The 22938-nt window shown below is 34.7% G+C and overlaps 1 protein-coding gene across 2 annotated transcripts in view; it reads right to left on the bottom strand.

The window, feature by feature from the left end:
- LOC143240083 (ribosomal protein S6 kinase beta-1-like) overlaps positions 1-22938 on the bottom strand; it is a 94613-nt gene extending 71675 nt beyond the window's left edge. For both annotated transcript variants that reach the window (XR_013021566.1, XM_076481928.1), the window contains exons 1-2: positions 22566-22938; positions 4101-4138 (exon numbers count right to left, since the gene is read on the bottom strand). Coding sequence is in view for 1 of the 2 variants with exons in the window: in XM_076481928.1 (XP_076338043.1) it covers positions 4101-4138; positions 22566-22661 (134 nt within the window). In the remaining variant the exon portion in view is untranslated. The remainder of the gene's footprint in view (positions 1-4100; positions 4139-22565) is intronic.

Raw genomic sequence — 22938 nt, 5'->3', positions numbered from 1 at the left:
ACTGGAAAAAAGGTTTATTCGTAACACTTTATACAAATACAAAACTCTACACATCTGCAGTATTAATAAAGTTATGTACAAATGATATATATCTCTAAAATGAATAATGTGCATACAAAATGCATAAATTAATAAAATTATACACATTTTGACAAAATGTTTGCAAATGTTAATACAAGATAAAAGGAACAACCAAGGATCAAGAATGAAAATATATGTATATATCAGGGGCGTAGATCCTGGGAAGATGGGAGATACATCCCCCCTTCATTTTAGATGGGGGTATGGTGCATACAATCACCCTCCTACAGTTTGGTCTGTTGAATTGTTTTATTGCATCACAGGCATACAAATTATGTGTTTGTTCTTGTGATTCTCGTGTTCTTACCAATAGAATTGCATAATTAGTCCTAGATGTAGGCCTTTTTAGTAGCCAAAATGTACATCTTTAATATAGGTGTGCTTCTAAGCTTTTCGATCTAAGCGATAGTTCATAAGTATCAGTCAGTAGGCCTAAGCATACATGCAAGTATCGTGGCAACAAAATTACTCTGTGACTGCATGTTTACAGCTCTCAGGTTCAAGTAATCAGATATTACCAATTTGCGAATTGAACAGTCCACATGAGTGGTTGGAAAAATCATCCTCCCCATTGGGTGTAAAAAATCTACGCCCCTGGTATATACACGTACTTAATGCTATGCATAGGAAAAACTATCAATTAATGCAAGTTTACATAGGAACCTTACTGCAAACTGATTTTGACACATGAAAAGGAGCATCAGCACTGTATAAATAACAAATGAAAACTTCAAAAAATATTTCAGTTAAAATTTAATGTAAAAAGTAACCACTGTTGTACTTCAAGATAAAAACATTAAAATATTTAAAGAAACAAAGTTAACAAAGGAAGAGAGCAGACACAGAAAAATAATTACCTTTTTAGAAGAGTAACACCAATATCATACTCTTCAAAATATTTGATACAGAGAAATTCACATTAAATAGTTTATATTTGTTTGCCACTATTTTTCTGGGAGGCACAGCTTTCATCTTTTTCTGTGACTTCTGTCACAAGTTGATGGGATATACCTAGCAAGTGTAAGTCTTGCACAGTTCTTGACAGTAGTATGCCAGAAGGACCTAGTCTGCTTTGAAGTAATGGCTCAATAAGAGCTGTGACCAAATACATTCTGAAGGCCTTCTCGGATAATGCTAACCAACTGGTTTGTTATTTGTACAAAATTTAAGCACTTACAACTGTCAAGTCCAAAATTTGAAAAGCAAAATTTTATATACTTTTATTTTCTTTGATCCAGAAGAACAGTTACTTTGGTGTTGGTCATTCAGATCTACCTTTCCCACAAACTTGTTGTAATCCAAAATTAACTGAGGTTTTGTAACTTTAGCATCCCTTCCTCTTCTGTAGGTTTGTAAAAACCAGTTGCTGTGAAAAATACAGTACTTTTCCTGCATGTCCCAAAGCATAGAGTCCCATCACAAAAATTATTTTCAAGGTTCAGAGAGAGATAATTAATTTTAATTTATATGCAAAAGTTTTAATAACTTACAAACAACTTTAAGTCCTCTATCCAGTCTGAAATTGAATATTTTATCAATGGTCCAGGTCTACAATGATTGAATTAATTTTATGCTGTTACACTGATATACTTCACTTGACAAGAATGCTAGCTAGTTTCTTGTTGTTTGGTCTAATGCAGTTCACAAGCTTAGCTAGATGTCTAATGTCCTCACAGAAATACTAATGTCCAAAGTTAATTCTTTGAAGTTGAACAGTTCGTTCCGTTTGAAATCTATGCAGTTCCTGGTACAAATTCCGTAGTTTTCAGATTAATTAGCATTAATCATAATTATAATTTCTAAACCTTATAGTATACTTACTGTAGCTGACCAGCAATATTTTTAAACTGTCACTTTGCTTGTTGATTTATAATCTTTAAATAAAGTTCTAGAAGATGCAGTTCATTCAATAATATTTGAAGATATCTCTAATGCTTTTGTAAAATGTTGATTCTCACTCACCAGAATCTTCTACAGATTTAAAAAACAAGCAGGACTTATGCAATATGCATTTAATAATACAAGTTATGTACATTTTCTTAATATATGTTAAAATATTAATTGTTACACTATGAAAATGAAGGTAGAGATTTCTGATAAAATGAGAAGTGTTCTTAATCCTTACATAAACATCACTTTGCTCTTGGAGTAGGAAAAAAATGTTTGATTCATTGACATACAAATTGTTAGCAAAAACACTTTTTTGCACAGACAACATGTAATTTTTATCAAAAGTCTGCCAAATTTTGTGGAAGTACACATACCATATTTAAAGCTATATTATACATACGAGTAAAAATTAACATATGGTCATTCTGTGTTAAAAGAATTAAGATATACAAAATCAAAATCATTTTTATACACTTAATTTTATTATTAAATACCTTACAGATATGAAAAATGTAACACTGAAAGAACTATTCATCTTTCATTTTAAAATGAACAAATTACAAAATGTCAAAAAAAATTAAAACTATTTCATTTTTAAACAGATATACAGGACTAAAAGTTTTGAGAGGAATTAATAGTACTACAGAAAATCTTTTGAAATAAGCATTTTATTCCTCAAAATAAACTTTAATGCTGAAAACTTGCATGTTTTGGTGTTTCATTGACTTTTTATCATCCACACAAAGTTTGACAGTTTTGCTGTGTTTACTCAGCACTTCTCTTGCTTCTGGATTAACACCTTGTAATGAGAAACATCTCAGGCAAATACAGCATAAATTCAACACAATAAGCACTTCCTTAACAATTTAATGAACTTGGATTGATCTAATTTTCAGTTCAACAGTTATCATAAACTATAGCTAATAACTGCCATATATCTCATTTTTGAATTTTTCCTTTGCTGAGAAATGGCTCTTCAGCATTGCTTGGGAAAGAAAACCAATGGGATGTAATAGGTTTCAATATACTGGTAAAAAGGAAACATCTTGTAGAATTCAACTTAAAGGACCTTGCACCAAATCCTACAAATCACTGTATAACTTATCAGTCAGTTTTGAGTGAGAATGATTTCCAATGCTTCATGTTCGTTCATTTGCTGATATAGATTTGTTTTATGAACTGACGAATATTTATGAATACATAAATGATCTGTATCAGAGAACAGTTTGTATATTTGACACACAGAAGTATCCATGTTAAAAAAATACATATTAAAGTGAATATGCATCTTTTATGGAGCATGGATTAATGAATGTTTCCACAGACTTCTTACAAGTTACAACTTTCAATAATAATACCAACAAAATGACACCATTATTTGATAAAAAAAATAATAACTAAGCAGTCTTATTGCAATATTTGCCATTAGTAACACTAATAAAAACATAATTAAAAAATTAACTATAAGACAAGACAGATGTTGATTGGTATAAAAAATGGTCATTTTTAAAGATACTGAGTCTATTAGAAAAATATTTTTCTTCTTAGAAGCTAATCTTTTTGTAAACATTTGTTTTCAAGGATTAAAATACTTTTATTAAAATTAAACCTGTGCTTTATGTTATTTAACACTCCTATGAAAAGTGGGGCCTAATAGGCCCCAAAGCAACTTGAAAGGTTATTAATATTAGGCTAATAAATTTGTATTTAAATGAAATACATTTATGAAATTCATTTGATGAAATGAATCAAATGATGTAATTTATTTAAAAGTTATTTATGTAGTAAGTTGTTCATAAATTTTGATGAAATGAATCAAATGAAATGGCAATTTCATTTAAATACAAATTTATTAGCCTAATATTAATAACCTTTCAAGTTGCTCTGGGGCCTATTAGGCCCCACTTTTCGTAGGAGTGTTAAACATTACAATGTTATTGTTTTCATATATCTTACTTTCTGAAACATTTTTTACAAAACAAAAATTTGGGGTGGTTATGATAAATGAACAAGTAATTTTTCTGAGCCAAATGGCTTCTTATCACTTTACTCTTTCTACACTTTTAGTTTGAAAAATTAAAATGGAATTACACTTATTTATCAAAGAAGTAGTAACCAGCAGTACTTACTCTAATATTGCATTGACATCTGGTTCATCATTCAAACTCTATTGAAAGAAGAAAAAAAATGAATAAAAAAATCCAAATAATCAACTGCTTAGAAACAACTTACTACATAAATAACTTTTAAATAAATTACATGATTTAATCTATTAACACATTAAATAATAACACTTCCATAACAAAAACTGATATGGTTAGCACCACACTGGAAACTGATTATTCTATTCAATTCACAGAGAAAAAAAAAATTACTTGTATTTTAAACTACCATAAAATATATTCCAATCAATTTAATCACACAAGTTTTTAAAGAATTCTATACAGTGACATATTTTAAATTATGATTAATTTAAAGTTGATTTGGAACAAATCAACTTCAATAGCAAAGGTTAAGATGATATTAGTAACATAAGTCTAAAAGAGTATAAAAGCAGAATAAGTTGTTTACCTACTTGAAATGTTTTAATAAAGATTCACTCAAAATAATTTAAAAGGTTGAAATTTAATTAGTTATAACACTTAGCAGAAAGATTTATCCAGCCTTATCAACTTGCATAGTTTTATAAATTTAGTGATCCTACTCACCAGAATATTTAAAAACCTTTTGACATTATTTATATGAAACTGACAAGAGTCATTTTTTGGTGCAAATAATGTTCAAAACTGAGTGGCAAACAGAAAAAGTTACTAAACAACTTTTGGTATAAATTATTTTGTTCATCTTCATTATTTATTCTTTTGCATTTATAGATGAATTCATTACAAGTTGTTTTCAAGATGGTATCCAGGTCTTACTGACTGCTATGCTAGGTATTTGAAAACAGTGAAATAGTTTGTTGATTCAAGTTCTAAATGGAAAAACCTCAGTGGACTGAATAATATACCACACTTCCATCAGAAAGACCCATAATTGAATCTCAACTACTACAAACACAAAAATGGTTCTGTACTTCTAAGGGCTTTCCAGAGATGGCAGCACATCGAACAGTCAAAATGCAACAGAACACTAGTTAGCAACTAGCATTTTGTTACAAATATAAATAGAAGTTACTAATTAATAATTAGGTTTAACTTATAGTATAGGCTTTTAATCATGATAATGACTTGTATTCAATCACCACAAGTACATAGTTTTCTTTGCCAAGTTTAAGATGCACAGTACATATCTGAAAAACTGGTAAACATTCGAAGGTATGAAGAGGAATACCATTTCTTTATGGTGATACAAAATTTCAAACCCATCTAGTTAATATTAAACTTTGCAAGCTAAAATACATTATACAGTGTGTCTCATGTATGCATCAGTTCCAGATAAAAGAAAACAAGTTAAAAAACTGTGACCAATGCATAGTCCAGTTAGACCAACTTCCTCTTTCCAATCCTTACAGAAGCATTACAGCCAAAGTCCAATATGGGTTTTTTTTTTTTAAAAAGCTTGTTTTCACGTTGCTCACTCCAAGTCGACTGCCAACTGGCATGGAGACGAGCTTTGAATACAGGACTATAATCCATGTATGGAACAGGCACAGCGGTGATAGTGTCAGAGCAGATAGTTTTAACTGCAGTGTCGGCAAGCCCGTTCTTGCAAATACCAATATGGCCTGGTATCCAGAAAAACTGGATAGAAGTAGATGTTAAAGAGAAATGGGCCAGTCGGTTTTGAATATCAGCGAGAACAGGATGTGAACTAACATGAAGCAATTTCACACCCAGTATAGAACAAAGTGAGTCAGTATAAATGGTGCAGTTTGAGTACTGCTTAGCTTTTGTGATCCAGGGCAAGAGAAATGGTGTAGAGTTCAGCAGTGAACACAGAAGCTGTAGAGAGGATTCTGTGTGCAACCACTGAACCACAACAAAACATGGCAGAGCCCACATAGTCACCTGATTTTGAACCATCTGCATAAATAGGAATGGAAGTATGGTTAGAAAGATGTTCAGCAAATAACAGACAGTATTTCCAATCAGGAGTAAGTATTTTCTCAAATGACTTAAAGATAGATCACATTTTGGGACTGTAAAAAGCCATGGTGGGATGAGCTGACCAGCAAATACAGCAACGTTATCCAAGGAGAGACCCAATTCATCCAACTGCACCTGGATACGAAGGCCGAAAGGAGCAATGACAGATCGTCTGTTATGAAAAAATGCAGAAAGCCACAGTGCAGAGCCAAAGTCCTTGATGATGAATGGGGTCCAGCGTCTTCAAGGCCAAGTTTCTGGCAGAGCCACAGACCAGTGATCCATAGTCAAGCTTTGATCAAATAAAAGCACAATATATCTTTAGCATAAAGCATCGACCCTCTCCCCAAGTGGTGGAAGAGAGGACATGGAGGATGTTCAGTGCTCTTATATATTTCACTCATAGTTGCTTGATGTGGGGTATAAAAGTCAGCTTACGGTCAAAGATAAGCACCAAGAACTTTGTCTCAGGGACCACAGGCAGCAGAATTTAACCGATACAGAGTTCAGGATCAGGATGAATACCCTGTTGGTGGCAAAAATGCATGCAAACGGTTTTAGAGAGAGAGAAGTTAAAGCCACTTACTGTGGTCCACTTCAGTAAATGATTGAGGGCAGTCTGTAGCTGCTGCTCAATATACCTCATGTTCGAAGATTGACATGAGATGTGAAAGTCATCAACATAGAGCATGTTTGCAACAGTAAGAAGGAGCTGTTCAGTGATGGCATTAATCTTTAATGTCACACTAAAAGTGTGACACTCCAAACACAACCCTATAGGATTCCAAGTTCCTATAGAGAAGAATGGAAAAGTATCAAATCCACACAAACTTGGAATCTCCTGTCCATTAAAAAATTATTAAAATGGGCAAATGGCCACGAACCCATATAAATGTAGGTCTCACAAACTGCCACACCTTCACGTTGTATCATAAGCCATATCAGTGTCAAAGAATATTGTTACAAGATTTGAGAAAGCCTTCTTTGACGTTTCAAGTCAAATCTGGTGGTCCACAGAGGAGCGCTGTTTTTGGAACCCACACTGAGTTGGCAAGAGAAGGTTGTCTGATTCAAAAAACCAAAGTATTTGAGCATTAACCATCCTCTCCAAGGTCTTACAGAGACAGCTCATCAAAGCAGTTGGACAGTAGTTTGAAGGAATCTTGGGATCCTTCCCAGGCTCAGAGAAAGGTAGGACAATAGCCTGGTACCAGGCATCAGGGAAAACAAACATTCTCCAACCAGGCCAGTTAAATACACTCACGAGAAAAGCAAGAGAAGCAGGAGATAGATGGCACAGCATTTCATAGTGTACATCATCAGTTCTTACGATTCCACCACAGAGGAGGATATCATGGAAAACTTGTGGAGGTTATAGGAATACATTGAGCAGCTGCTTGTATAATACAGTCAGTCACTGCTACCACACAGTCATCTATTGATGGCAGGATCAAGTTCTGCTAGAGCAGTAAAAGAGAGCTAGTTTGCTTGATCCAGCTTCTGCCGGAGCATACAGGTTGGGTGGCATTGACCACGGCCAGTCTCTCTCAAAATTATAGAAAAATGATCACTGTCCTGTGGATTACTGTCAACCCTCTATGAAAAATGAGAGAATAGTAAAGGTGAGTAAACTGAGAGATCGATAACAATAAAGAGCTGACTAGGTGCATGAAAATAAGTAGAAGAACTGCTAGTTGAAAAGAGAGAGGTTGTGATCATAGAGCATAAGCTCTATGAAGCAACCTCTCCTATCAATATCAGCACTTCCCCAGAGGGGATGATGTCCATTAAAGTCTCCCAGGATTAAAAAGGGAGATGGCAACTGTTCAATGAGAGAATCAAGGTCTGATTGATCATAGGTTTCTCCAGGCTACAGGTAGAGAGAACAGTGATGGTATGACCCAAAAAAACACGGATGACTACAACCTCCAAGGGTGTGTCGAGTGGCAAAGATAGGGTTGGCACATGCTAATCAACCAACAGTGCCACCCCTCCATGCATTCATCCATCACACAGCCTGTCCTTTCTGTACAAAAAAAAACAAAAACTGCTGAAAGGTGACTGTATTGGCCAGTTTCAGAAATGTTTCCTATAAGGAAAGACATACAGGATGGTAGGAAGCAATCAGTGTTTTGATGTCATCCAGATTAGAACGTAAACATCGACAGTTCCCTTGTATCAAGGTAGCCATTTTTATTTATGTGTAGGTGCACTGGGTGGAGAACCCTTCTGTTTACAATGTCTTTTTATCTTTACTGTCTTTATTCGAAGGAGGTTTGTCGACCCCCATGGATCCTCCCCTGGGTCGATTGGGCAGGTCTTTGCTGTTGGAAGAAGATTCAAGTGACTGAGGAGGTGAATGAATGATCATTTTGCTTCTTGATGTGGGAGAAGAAAATGTATCTGAAGAAATGCTTATACCAGAACCATAGGATGTGGATCTTGGGATTTACTGGAATGTATGTGTTGGGCAGAGATGGGTGTTGAAATTAATTCATCAAATTTTTTAACCATGGAGGTAATAAGATTTTTCATTTGTTTTGAGAATGCTTCTTTTGGAGGCACAAAGAGATCCATCTGCACTTCCACTATAGTAGTGGAATGAGGTGCAGCAACACATGTTTGAGATGAAGTAGTGGACAGCAACTTTCAAGCCTCAGGGTAAGTGATGTTTTGAATTGTTTTCAAATGTTACACCTCTTTTTCTTCCAACCATTTAAGGCAAGAACAAAAGTATGACAGGTGAGAGCCATTGCAATTCATGCAATGACGGTCCATTTCACACTCATAGACATTGTGGTCCTTGCCACTGCAATGAGCACACGTCAAGAAACCACAACGATGTCTTCGAGTGACCAAACCGCTGACACTGGAAACATCTGAGAAGGTTTGGAATGTATGGCTGTACCCTGCAATTGAGATAGCCTGCCTTGATGGTGGCAGAAACTCCTTGGATGAAGAAACCAGCGAGAATCTCCAACTCAGGGATGTTCTTCAAATCCCTCTCAACAAAAACTCCTCATGATGAATTCAAAGTAACATGAGGTGTAACCTCAATAGGTATATCCCCAATTTCCTTTGAATTCAAGAGGTGTTCACTGTGTTGAGATGTGGATGTTTTCACCAATATATCACCAGATCAGAGCTTCTTTAGTGACTCTGGAGAGCCAGCAAGTCCATTCTGAATGAAAAAGAGAGACATTTGCTCTGAAGGTTTGTCTGGAAGAGAATGTAGTATAAGAAAACGAGATGCAGGTGTGACAGATGTTGAAGATTGCTGCTCATAATCTTCAAGACGTGGTTGTTTACCTATGGACTGTTTCTACACTATTTTACTTGAGTTTTTATTTGAAAGATCCATAAAAAAAGGAATATTTTGGTGCCCACTGACCCCACCCACCATGGAGCCCTATGAGGGGACACATTATAATGCCAAACAAGGATGTTGCAGCAATGAAAAGGTTTCGTGAGCACTATACCTAGCCACCAGCATCAGATACAATGTCCACAACAACTGTTGAGAACATCTAACACTGGTTCTTGGTTGACCCTAGCCCAAGTGGGCCAGCCGACTGACCCAAAGGGGCCCACTCCAATGCTACCTGTCTACAAGAATTCAAGGCCAAAGTGGTGTGTTAAGATTGGACCCCTCTACCACCATGATCCTCTCCTCCCCTTCACGGGTCACCACACACGGCAAACATGTGGATGGATGTTTAGATCCCAGAGAAAGTAAACTGAAAGATTAGAACCTTTCCTGAGAGGTCCCCTCACCACATACAGGAATCCACACCGAGGGGCTCATATCAGGAGTTGACAGAATATTGTTATTATATCAGTAAAATAATGAAAAAGAAATGTAAATACTATCAGCTTAAAGAATATTTGTAATATGTGAAAAAATTATTGTACCAGATTCAAAAATAATTAAGCACAAAATTTATTTCATGAAAACAGTTTATTTTATGGTAATATGGCAATTCAATCCATTTAAAATAGCACTTAAAATTTTGCTTAACTTGATTTCTACTGTACTCTATATGTAAAAATTTTCACATGCCACTAACCTTTATACTTCTACAAATCTCCACATTTTTCATGTGGTACAGTTGTGTTGATAAAATATCATTCCTGTAACAACTGTGTAACTAAAATAATCTGTGTCCCCCAGATTATTTTGACTGCACAACACACTGTCATGTGTCTTGATACAAAGTTGTATACTCAAGTTTGTTCTAAAATTAAATAAATTTAACCATCTCTTTCTGTTGACATAACTTCTTACAGCTAGAAGCTGTGACGATAACCATAAGTGAAACAGTAACAGTAAATGAAGCACATATCATTTATAACCTTGTAGCTACCATTAACTAATATTACAGTAAAACTGAAAATATTCTGTAACCAGAATCATCTCTAGACTGTAGTTCATAGGGGGTCCATATCTTGAATACACAGTGTCTTGATAAATCTGAAGAAAAAAAACAACTGATAAATATTGTACTGAAACACTGAAAATTCCCACACAATCTATTAATCACCTAGCAATAACCCATTTTGTCTCTAAAATATTAAAAGCAGAAAACACTTTGGTAGAGAATACTTTTTTCCTTTAAAATATGTAGCAAGGATAATATATTGTCTAGCCTGCAATAAGAAGAGGGTCCCAGCCCACTCACATGAGAGGATTTATATTGACTGGTCTGGCTCCAACCAACACCAATCATACAGCAAGCTACATCCAGGCAGCAGTAGGTAACAGGGTTCCAAAGTTAGAGAAGTGAACTGCATACATACATGTGACAGAAAAATCCAGTCTGCAATGTAACAAATTTGGAATTTTATACCATATTCATGATAGGAGTATAGTCACACCACCTACACCAGCAGAACACCACTGCCCTACTCTCAAATGAGTGGAACTGAACTTACTCAAGAGAAGTTCTCCATGATCTACCACCCCAGTGGCTATGTATGATCTGAATGGCAAGGTCTCCTGTACTCCAATAGAAGGGAAAAAACCCATAGGTGAGTCTGAAGGAGCACATCACCTGAGAAAGTGCAATGTGTGACCAAAAAAATCTTATTTTGAAAATCACACCAAACCCAGTATGTATAATCAAGAAATGGTAAGGAATAGAAACATTGTCCTTCTGCTTTGATCACTGTAGTCCACAAGTATAGTCTGAAATGAATATACTTATGAAGCAAAACACTGAGTATGAACCTACAAACAGTCTTATAGAACACTTCATCTCAACAATGAGCATTAACAACTGAATGATCACACAGTGCAGGTTTAAGAATTAGTATGACTGATCAGGCACCACAAACTGCAAAAGGGATCTAATAAAGGAGTGCAAAGAGGTCCCTGTATTATAGAATAAAAAAAAAAATGACATTTACCCAAAGATGAACCAATGAGTCAAAGATGGCAACATGAGGTAAATGATATCTGGCTGAAAAGGAAACTACCAGATGATGCAGATAACAACAAAAGTAAGAGCATTGTTCTGCATGCCAGTCTAGACAATCTCTTTCAGAGGACAATGAAAATGAGCAGCCAAAGACACTGTGAGGTAATGAATCTAATAAGTAGACACAAAAATGGGAAACAAATCAGAAGGCTAGGAGGAAGATGCCATACGAATGAGTTGCTGATCCCAATCAGTCAGAGTGATAGAAAAAGAAAGGAAACTAAAAAGTTGTAAAAAAAAAATGGAAAACTAAGAAAAGAGCCATGGAAGACACATAACACCTCATAGCTGCAATCCGAACAAGAATATTTATAAAATGGAAAGAATAGAAATAGCAGAAGGCAACATTACCCTTATGTGCAGCTGAAGTTTTTTGGTAGCATGGTACAATCAAGGCTAAGCCCTTTAAAATTTCACACATGTAGGATAAGACAATTCTTCTTAGATTTTATATATACAGTTGAATACCCAAACAAAATCATAAATTATACTATATCTGTATTACAGAATTCTACTATAATTTATCAAGTTTAATAACTAATTTGTATTTAGGTATAAAAAAAATATTAAACTTGGAGCAGACAAAACACACAACTTACCTCCTTAAAATCTCAGTTTGGAAAAATGTGGTAGTCTTTTAACAGATTAAAATGGCTGAGAAAACCACAAGGGGAGTTTCTAAGCTGTGATTGGTCTGCTAATGAAATAAATTAGTCATTTCTTTCTGGATGTATTTGTTCATACATCATACAATATAATGGAGTGGCAGGAGCTTTTGAAGTGTGATTAGACTTAAATGCTGTCTCATAATTATGTATGCTTGCTAAAAAAAAGCAGCTTTTGGGAATTGTGTTACAAGTCTGGACTTTGACTCTTCTTAGTAAAATTTAAGAACAAGAGACCTCTTGGTCTATCTAGACTGTCTCATCTCCTAAAGTGTTAAAAAAAAAACACACTCAAAGCCAGCTTTTATCATTTGAATATTTATCATATAATCCCTCAAACATCCTTACATTTACTCCATCCACTGCATCTAAATCTAACCAATTTCAAAGATCAAACACCCTATTAGAAAATAAAATTGTCTTCACTTCACTGAAGATGACTCACTGCCAAATGTGTGTGTGTGTGTGTGCACGCTTGTGTCAGACATTACTTAAGGAATGACCTGATACCTTTGATAATCCATTTGTAAACTTTTACTTATAATTAAAAACATGAGCCATTTATTGAGTCAAGTCACCAAATAACTCTAAGTCATCCTTTTATCATACAACTTTTGAATTTCCTAATAACCAATTTGACAAAATCTCTTGGTATTCTATCAGGTCTTCCCTTAAGTAATGTCCCAATTTAGGTTCAGAAAAAGAGAAAGGGTTTCAAATGTTTTGAATGTTATTTAATAAATACTATATGTTCCATTATTATCAATTACTTACTGCCAACAATTCAAAAGATTCTGAATGCCACTTCTATAATATTCTTTTCCATCAAGATAATTCTGCAAACTTCAGAATAGATGATAATCAAATGGGGCAAGGACTAGAGAATAAGAAGGATGTGGAAGTTTTTCCCAGTCTGGCTTTTCAGTCTTTGCAAATGCGATCCTTGCTGTATGGGGCCATGCATTATCCTGGCTTAACACCTTTATGATTTACCAAAGCAGGCCTCTTTTCTTTCAGTGCAACATTCAAGCCCTCTAACTGTTAACAACAAAAGTCTGATGTAATCGTTTCATTGAGTGGCAGCAACTCAAAGTGGAACACACCGACAGTACCTCACCAAATGCTTAACAAGACTTTCTTAGGGTGGAGGTCCAGTTTACCTACACTGAGTCATTGTTTGCAGTGCTTAACATTTTTATAAGATATCCATTTTTCATCTCCAGTCACTAACCTGTTCAAAAAAGGTGAGTTACATTCACAAAGAGAGCAGGGAAGTGCAAATGTCCACTCTTGCTCTAAGGTTGGCTTCTGCCAAATCATGGGGGACACATTTTCCAAGTTTTGACACTTTTCCAAGCTGTTGCAGATGATGAACAGTTGAATGGGTTGAATTAAGCTTCTGTGCTAGTTCTTCAACTGTTACGACACAATCTTCATCAAGTGCAGCCAGCAGCAAGTCATCATTAAACTCAACAGGATGATCTGAATATGGAGCAGCACTTAAGCTGTAGTGACCTGATCTGAACTTCTGAAATCACCTTCAACATTTTCTTTCATTGAGACTCTGCACCATGAACACCTCGAATGTTTTGTGTAGTTTCTGCTGCACTAATGCCTTTTTTAAACTCATAAAGCGTTATAAGCTTAATGTACTCCTCACACACATCCATCTCCACAAGGGTTTATTTGATTAATGATCTTAAAAAGTGGAGTTGGGTTAGTTTCTTTTATTTGTCTGAACAATTTGATACACATATTTTAATCATTAAAGCCTTCTATAGTGACAGAAATGATGCACTTTCAGTATTAAATTTTTGGGCATTATTTATGGAATGAACTGATATAATTCTCATAAGTTTCTCATCATAGCAGTCAATTTAAACTTCTTAAATGTATTATGTTTTTCTTTAATTTTATTTATTACACTCTTTGTGAGCCAACTTGAAATCTTAAATGGAGCCACCTTTTTTCCTATAAGGAATATGTCAGTCTTGAATTTTCAAATGTCTTCCATATTTGATCAGCATCTCCAATTAATTTTGTTGTCAATTCAAAAACATAATTCTTGTCACAATCCTCCAATATTTGCCTTTCTGAAACTTGTAATCAAATTCTCATTATGCCTGATTTCCATATGCAGCAAAATGTCAAATCCAATTGTGCAATGACTACTTGCACCCAGATATTCTCCCATCTTCACTTTCTCAACCATTTCTGTATTGGAATTTAAGAATAAATTTAAAATATAATTATTCATAGTAAGTTCCCTTATTAACTGGTGAAGCAAATCTAGAAACCTGTCTCCTCCATAGTGTGACTATAACATTTACCAGTCTATATGCTATAACTTAAAATCCCCCATAATTATGACCTCTTTAACACTGAATATTAACATTATTTCATCAGGTATATCTATTGGTATATAATAAATTCAAATTAAAAGCCTTCTCCCCCTATATCTACTAAAAGAAACTAAAAAAGAGATTAAATCTTCCTGCTGTTTGGTATCCAAAGATGGAAGTTCATGTTCTGTTGATTAAAGGGGTGTTGAAAGTACGTTCATCTCAATGGGAAAAAGACTCTAGAATTTAGAGTTGGAATTCTTCCTGGAAGTGAGAGCTGAATAAAAGTTAATTGTAATTAAATGTTGGAACAAAAAGAATTTTGCCTATAAGATGGCAATATATAGAGTACATTGTACCAGGAATTACTGAACTTTTCGTATGACAAAGTGCCTATTTATGAGAAGACCTACAAGTACTAAGACATGATTTGGGTTCAGATATTCAAAGTCACCATTATGAAAGTAACACACCAGCCAAGTCACAAGAAAATATCAAAGCAAAAGTTAAATGAATCAACATGAAAATAAAGTAAATAATTATAAAAGTGATACTAAAATTTACCACTTTCCTACACTGAAAATGTATTTCCAAAAGATATTTACCTCAACACTTACCTTCTTGGCTGTTAATGCCCTCTGTTGGTACAAATTCTCGCTCACCACTAGCATTGATACTTCCACCTACCCTCATGTGTATTCATGCAACACATCTTTTATACAAATGACTACATAGCAACTCTTCACCAGCAGGAGTGTGACACAAATCCCATCAAAACTAGCACTATCTCTTCTTTGCAACTCATAATCACTTCAAGATTGGGCAGTACATGCAAAACTAACACCAAAAGTGAGGAAATAAGTATGTATATATCATAAATACATTTTCAGCACAGGAAAATATTAACTTCTAATACGATACTTTACCCCCTTCTCATAAATAGCTAAAAATCCTAAACTGAGTTGGCAGAGGTTCTAGTCACAAAATGATCTCCCTCGAGTAAATACCCAAAGGAGAAACCATAGGAAAAACCATAAACGAAAGTCAACATACTCATGGGAAGCTGCACCACATCTGAGCTAGATATACTCTTCACCCATGTAGAAGTTATTCCAAGAAAGAAGAATCAAAGGAAAGATCCAACTAAATTATGTATATGAAATTAAGGAACCACTAGAATAGTGGCTAGGGCATGTTGGACTGTAAATGGGAAATTTACCCCAACCAATACCAGTCAAACTGTGATAGGGATGTCTAGCCTACAGTAGAAAGAGAGTCCTCTTCCTTTCACCTCAATTACAGGAATTGACAGGAAAGATAATAGGCTCCATACCAAGAATCTGCATTATCATGTGTACATCCAACTCAACCATCACCACATCCAAAGGGAAACAACATCCAGGAGATAGTAAGAAGATGGAAAACAAAGTGGTTTTCATCTCCAGTCAAGCACCAGGTGACATTGTAAATTTATTACCCAGTCCATGGTTGGATAAGAGGTTTCCTGGTCATGCACAAGGACTTTTATGGCTGGTCCAGTTCCAAACATCACCATATCTGCCAGGAGCCAACACCTTTGGAATGAAAGGAAGCCACTTCAGCCAGAGATACAAAGTGCATGTTGATGGAATGCATAATCCATCACATGACAGCATCTGGAATTTTACATCATGTCAACAATAGGATGAATATCAATACCATCTACATTAACAGAATACCACCATTCTAATCTCAACTGAGTGGTATTTGGAACACTCATGAGGAAGCCTCCACTGACCACCATGCCAGTAGCCAAGAACTGGTAAGTGCCAAGGACTCCCATATTTCACGAAAAAAGGAGGAAACATGTTGGAGGTTCTGGAGATAGTGTAATAGGTGACCTTATTTTGAAAATCAGACCAATCCAGTGAACAGGAATATGCACCAAACCCTAATATGAGAAAAGTAATGGAATGGAGAAGGGCTCCAAAACAAAGAGGAACATTGAAAAAAGCATTTTGTACCACATAACAGCAGATAGCCCTAACCTGGTAAAGAAGACAATCAGGACAGGTTGTTCTTAAAAGTATGATATGAAAGAAAAAAAGATGGATGTAAAGATGGAATTATCTTCCTTAGTGGCCAAAGACTTGAGCAGGAAGGAATGATCAGAGGAAGGACAACATAAGAACCGTGAAATAAGGTATAGTGGACATCAATAGCAAAAATGTCCAATCAACAATATCCACACAACAACAGGAGGAGAAAAAGGGTCTTGAAGGAGAGGAAGTAGAAGGAAGAGGTGGAGGAAGGTTTAGGCTATAGAAACTACACTGAGACTCCTATATAGGAGAGAGGCAGGGTGAGAGAGACAGGAAAAGCAAAGCGAATAAAAAAAAAGGGCAAATGAATGGAAGACATGGGCATATCATGTAAAACAAAACCTGGCTGACAAAGAGACACAACAGCCCATGACTGAGAAGAATAACAGACCTCTACTGAAAAGCCAGATAAGAGGGATGTGAGGAAGAACAGAAGGAGAAAACTCACAAGGTATGGACAACTATGGTACATGTACCACTAGTATTGGTACACAGCCATGGAGGAAAGATGAATGAAATGGGAAATCAAGGATTCCACATCTTTCGACAAACTGACTCTCCTGGCCAGGGACCAGAGAAAAGCTACACATGTAAAAGGAGTGCAGAAATAAAAATATCACACATACACAAAACAAACTGGGCTAAAATTCCAGACAAGAAAGAACATCCATAGTGGTGGTACCTTAATCAACCACTTACCAAATTTAACCTGTAAGGTAAGAAAAGATATCTAAGGAGATCCAAAAACAAGACTCCACTGAACCATCAAAGCCCACTCTAGGAAACACATGTAAGAACAACCAAGAGGGATGAGAAATTTCCAAAGAAGCCCACCTCCACAAAAAAAAATCCTCTTGTAGTGAGAGGAAGAGAGTTTGAAAACTAGTAGTTTCATAAAGAAGAGAAATTGGGCCTAACTGAGGAGGATATTAAACATTAAACCAAGACAAATGAGGTACTGCATTGGGGTGAGAAGTTTTCTATACTCCCACAAACCCAAGAAGCTTCATGTAGAAAGAACTAAGTACGAATGGCAAATGTAGCCTGTTAAGGAACTAGAAGTAGTCAATCATACTTGCAATGGTGAAAACAAAGGTTCCAAGAATGAACAAGACAGTCACTAACCATTTAACACTAAAATAGAGAGCTGAGGCAAGTCCAAACAGAAGAGACTGTAACCAAAATATACCACCCCTAATGGATAAACTGAAGGTAATTTCACAATGCAAGAGAAATGAGAAAGTCAAGCAACTACCCTCATCTACTAGGAGTGAAAACCCATTGAAGGGACAAGTATAACCCCATGATGAAATTAGTAGGACCAACGAATAATCCAGAACTGAAAAAAGCAATGACAGGGACCCAGATTTTGTCTAAGTTGGGACAACAGACACATGGGAAGAAAATAACCTGACTCAGAAGCATCATCTATTCGATGGCACTCATGTAAAGAAAATTCTGGACCACCACTGAGAGGCACAGACTAGAAATCCAATCCTGAAGAAGAGAGAAGGAAATGGGATGCTGGAACAATGGAATGCCAAACCATCTAAGACAATCTACAAAACCCAAAAGTCCATAATGGATAAAGTGGGTAAAGTGAAGAAACCTGGTCCCTTCAAGACCTAAGCTTACTGTGTAGTCACCAGGATGGTTGATTGCACCTAGAACAGCACAAGTACCAACAGTAAACCTCACGAATGAGAAAGGTTGGAACCAGAAAGGGAGAGAAAGAATATAGTGAGACACAGAAACAGGTTCTGGAGGAGGTTGAGGAAAATCTAAGCAGGAAGAAAGTAAACAAATTATTGGAACCCAAACCCCAAAGTAAGAAAACATGGACTTCCAGAGTATGTAAGGATCATGGCATACTGCCCCAAAATGTAATTGGTCCTTAAAATCATTCGTGTCAATCCCAATACTTGGTGATGGAGTTGAAACACTAGATACTGGCCCATCAATGTCACATTGAAAAGGGCATTGAGAAATCATAGAAAACAGGGAACATGAATAACATACCTGAATTATTAAAGTGGCAAAGGGAGAAGAATGCCTAGGCTTCTTCTCACACGTGAAATGTGACAGTAAAGCACAAGCAGAAGGAGGGAGCAGGCTATCAAAATTCTTATTCTCATGTTTAGGAAAAACCCAAACATGGTACAAGCAGACAATCACCTGGCAACTCCAATAAAAGCAAAAAAATCACTAAAAGTAAAATAAAATGGTTTAAAAAATACTGAAAAAAGTATGTTTGGAATAATACTAAAAAAAATCAAGGGAAAAACTGAATGAACCAGTGAATGAATAATGAAGACCCCATCAATCTATGCAAGTGAAAAAAAACCTCAAAGACCTTTGGAAGAGAGAGCACTAGTTATAAGAATTGTGTCACACTCCTGTTAGAGGAAATTTGCTGTATGATACCATGCAGGTGTCTTATTTGAACATAAGGGTAGTTGAAAGTATCAAGGCTAGTGGCGAGTGAAAATTTGTTCCTACACAAAGTAGTGTAAATCAAGAAAAGCTATTTGTGGATGAAGGTAAGATATTGTATCTAAACTGACAGTAATGGTGATTTGCATGATTCTAAGTCTGAGAACCCAGTGATTTTATTCAAAGGAAAGCAAAAAAGTTTACAAGTCAAATTCTCATATTAGTAATCATGGCACAAATAATAAAAAATATCAAATGTGTCAGTTTTAATAGCATTGTAAGATGCAAATCAAAGTCTGTTCTGTGTGAATACTATAATAAATTATATCATGTTAAGTGTCAAAGTGTAACTATGTCCTAAATGGATTTCACTTGCATACAGTGAATATAACCACCAAAAAGGAAAGAGACAGTATTATATTTGTACATAATTCATTTTTGAGGAGTGTGAAGAATCTTTTTGAAGTTCTTTTGATAATAAGATATTGCTAGGTTGTATATACAAAGGTGACAGTGACACGGTTGAAAACATTAATAGCTTACTAATTCTACTTTAGAAAAGAAGTTGATCAGAAGCACAGCCCCATCCTGATTTTGGAATATTTTAACAATAATAAAATGTTATGGAAAAACTATTACACACAAGTAAATACAAAAATAGTGAAGAATTCAAATTCAATGAGTTAGAAATAACTTCCTTTGTCAACGTGTGGAACACCCAAGATGATACTGTTCTTTTCAGGAACTGAACACGATTTCATTTTTACAAGCTAGAAAAATAGTATTTCTGAAACTTGATGCTACAGTCCTCTCAGTAAAAGTGATTAGTTGGCAGTAGTATGGAATTTATTTGTTAAATAAACACTTTTGAAAGAAAAACTAACTATTATTATGAAAATAAAATGAAAAAGAAATGAAAGACATGAATACTGAATGGAATGAACTGTTTACCAACTATGATGAAACTATGTATATAAGCAATGGAACATGTTTAAAAATAAGTAAATCTTGGAACTGATAGATGTGTTCCTCAAACTAGAAGACACCAGTAAACCAACCTGGTCAAACAGAACAGCATTAGTGATCAAGAAATTAATTTTAAAAATTAAAACTAAATATGGGACTTAAGAAAAAGTTTAAGTAATGATAAAAATAACAAATTGCTCAATAGAAAATAAAAGGTCAGATCCCTCCTATGAAATTTACAATAAAATAAGAAACAGGATATATTCAAAGATGTTAACAGAAAGTCAAAGAATTGTGGCAATATGCAAAGTCAAAAACAAAAATTCAAAACAATATTTGTGATTTGATTATAAAAAGTGAAACTAAAGTAAGTAACAAAAACGATAAAAAAAAAGCAGAACTGCTCTCAAATTATTTCAGAAACTATGTTTACTAATAAACCTAATGAATCTCCTAATATTGAACAAAGATAGTATTACACTGAGTTAGGCAACATTAAAATAACAAACAAATAAATTAAATCACCTGGTACATATCAATAATACATTCCACAATTTTGAAAGAACTCAAAGACAATTACCAAGTCACACAAAATCATATTTCAAAGAGCACTAAGAAATAAAAACTCTTCCTGGTGAAAGGAAAGCTAAAATTTCTATTACATTTAAAAACTGAAATGAAAACCAAAGAATTACAGACCAACCAGCTATACATGTGCTGTATTTAAAATTATTGAATAAGAGAATTATTACAAATTTTAAAAGCAAAAAATTGTTCAGTAAAAAAGAGTAGGGATTCATTAAAGGCCATTCTACACCTCTACAATTACTGCCTGTAGTGAAAGATTGGTGTCAAGTACTAGATGATGGAAGATATATTAATATAGTTTACATCAACATTATAAAGGATTTGATAAGGAGCCATATTTGACACTAGTGAGCTACAGAAGTGGCAACATTCTAGGATCGATTAGAGTATTCTTATGTAACTGAAAACAATGAGTATATGTAAAAGATAAATTTTCTAGTTGTGAAGATATAAATAGTGGAATTACTAAAGCAAATATATGTGGGCCTGTTTTATTCATTATTCATCATTAATAAGTGATTTGCAAAAGTTATAAACCCTTCAAATGTGTACAAATTGCTGATAATACTAAGAATTTCAAAAATAAAAATATTAATGACTACGCTAAATTATACAAAGTTTTAAGTATGTTGATAATATGGTATGGTATTTTGTAAATAAAATTTCATCCAGAGAAATGCAAAATTTTTAGCTTTTGGAGACTGTAAATTTGTAAATGTTTTACTACACTGGTATTCATCAACTATTACATGCTGAAAAGGACCTGCATGTGCCTATTGAATCTGAATTACTGTTTGAATATCATATGGAAGAAAGGGTTAACAAAGCTAACATTATTGTCTCTTGGAAAGACTGATTTTCAATATATGACAATATTTCCTGCATTTATATAGAAAATTTGAAAAACCCCATTTGAAGTATGTTAATGAAATTCAGAATCCTCACAAAATAAAGTAACCTTGAAAATGTTCAACTAACATTTAAAACTGAGTCAACAGTTTTTGTAAACAAACCAGCTCTACCTGATTTAAATGTAAACCATCCATTCCAAAACATCTTTCTTTTCCCATAAAACTGATCCCACAAACCCAATCAGCTAATCTGTTTATCTTTACTAAGTCTAGAATTTAACCCTAATTATCTAGTTATTTCATCCCCACAAGTCCGTGACAATAAGTGATGGCCCTTTTCCTTAAATACTTTTGTCAACCCCTGTACTTATCATTTAGTGATTCAGCTCTCCTGACCTATCCTTACACACCTTATTACTAGTGAGGTTTACATATGAAGTATTCTCTTTTCTTTTCACTCACGAGTTGGATGAATTAGCTTCTCAAGTTCATAATAAAGATTACTAGTAGTACTACTGCTAGGACTACAACCTTACTTTTCCCTATTTACTCCACATAATGTCCTATCCATATGTTATACCAAATTATCACCAATAACTACAAACGTTTTTTATTCCTATTCTTAACTCACTATCTGTCCTTATTGCTTTCTATCCCTCATATATATATTTTCTCATTTACAGAAGATAAAAATTGGAATCTGTTGCATAACTAAATCCAATACTTCTTTGCTCTGCCCCTAATTAATATTGGTTCTAACTTCCTGAAACTCACTTAGTAGTACTACGTATGGGTGATAAATATCTCGCTTATCATTGCCCTAGTTCCTGCAGAGGTAGATCATACTATATTCGCATGATATATACACACTTATACTAATCACAATTCAGTCCAATGTGCAAGTCGTATCATATTACATTTACAAAGTTAATAATTGATATTATTAATATCATATATATCAAGCAAACCTTTCACCTTGACTTAAATTAAGCCTGTTAAGGCCTAAATAAAAATTATAAAAAAATAAACAGTAAAAGATGTTAGAACAGCTCAATAACTTCGGGTAGTACTACCTACAGTAGTATAACTTAAACGTGCCAACCAACCTGTTCATCAATATCAATAACATCGTCATCAGATTCCACAGTCCTTAATGTTTCAACATCTACTTCTTGTAGCTCTAAATCAAAAACACCAGCCATTGTTTGTCTACCATACGATAAAATTAAACAACTTTAATTAACTACATATGGGACCTCAAATGCTTCTGCGTACAACACACTTCTGGATACTACAACCACAAAGCTTTCAATACGTGTGAATCATGATCACGTTTTCTACGTGATGGATTTTCTGCAATCGTCAAGATTGTTACTTACATGAAATGCTCAATACAGCACCGACTACTTTTTGACGATAGAATGGGTGGTTACAATAGCAAAGAAATTAGTGACGTCAAAACTGGCGGTATTTTCTTCT

This window comes from Tachypleus tridentatus, chromosome 13, assembly GCF_004210375.1.
Source record: "Tachypleus tridentatus isolate NWPU-2018 chromosome 13, ASM421037v1, whole genome shotgun sequence".
Lineage (NCBI taxonomy): Eukaryota > Metazoa > Arthropoda > Merostomata > Xiphosura > Limulidae > Tachypleus > Tachypleus tridentatus.
The sequence above is the reverse complement of the archived record's forward strand: the minus strand, read 5'-3'. Positions and strand labels throughout refer to the sequence as shown.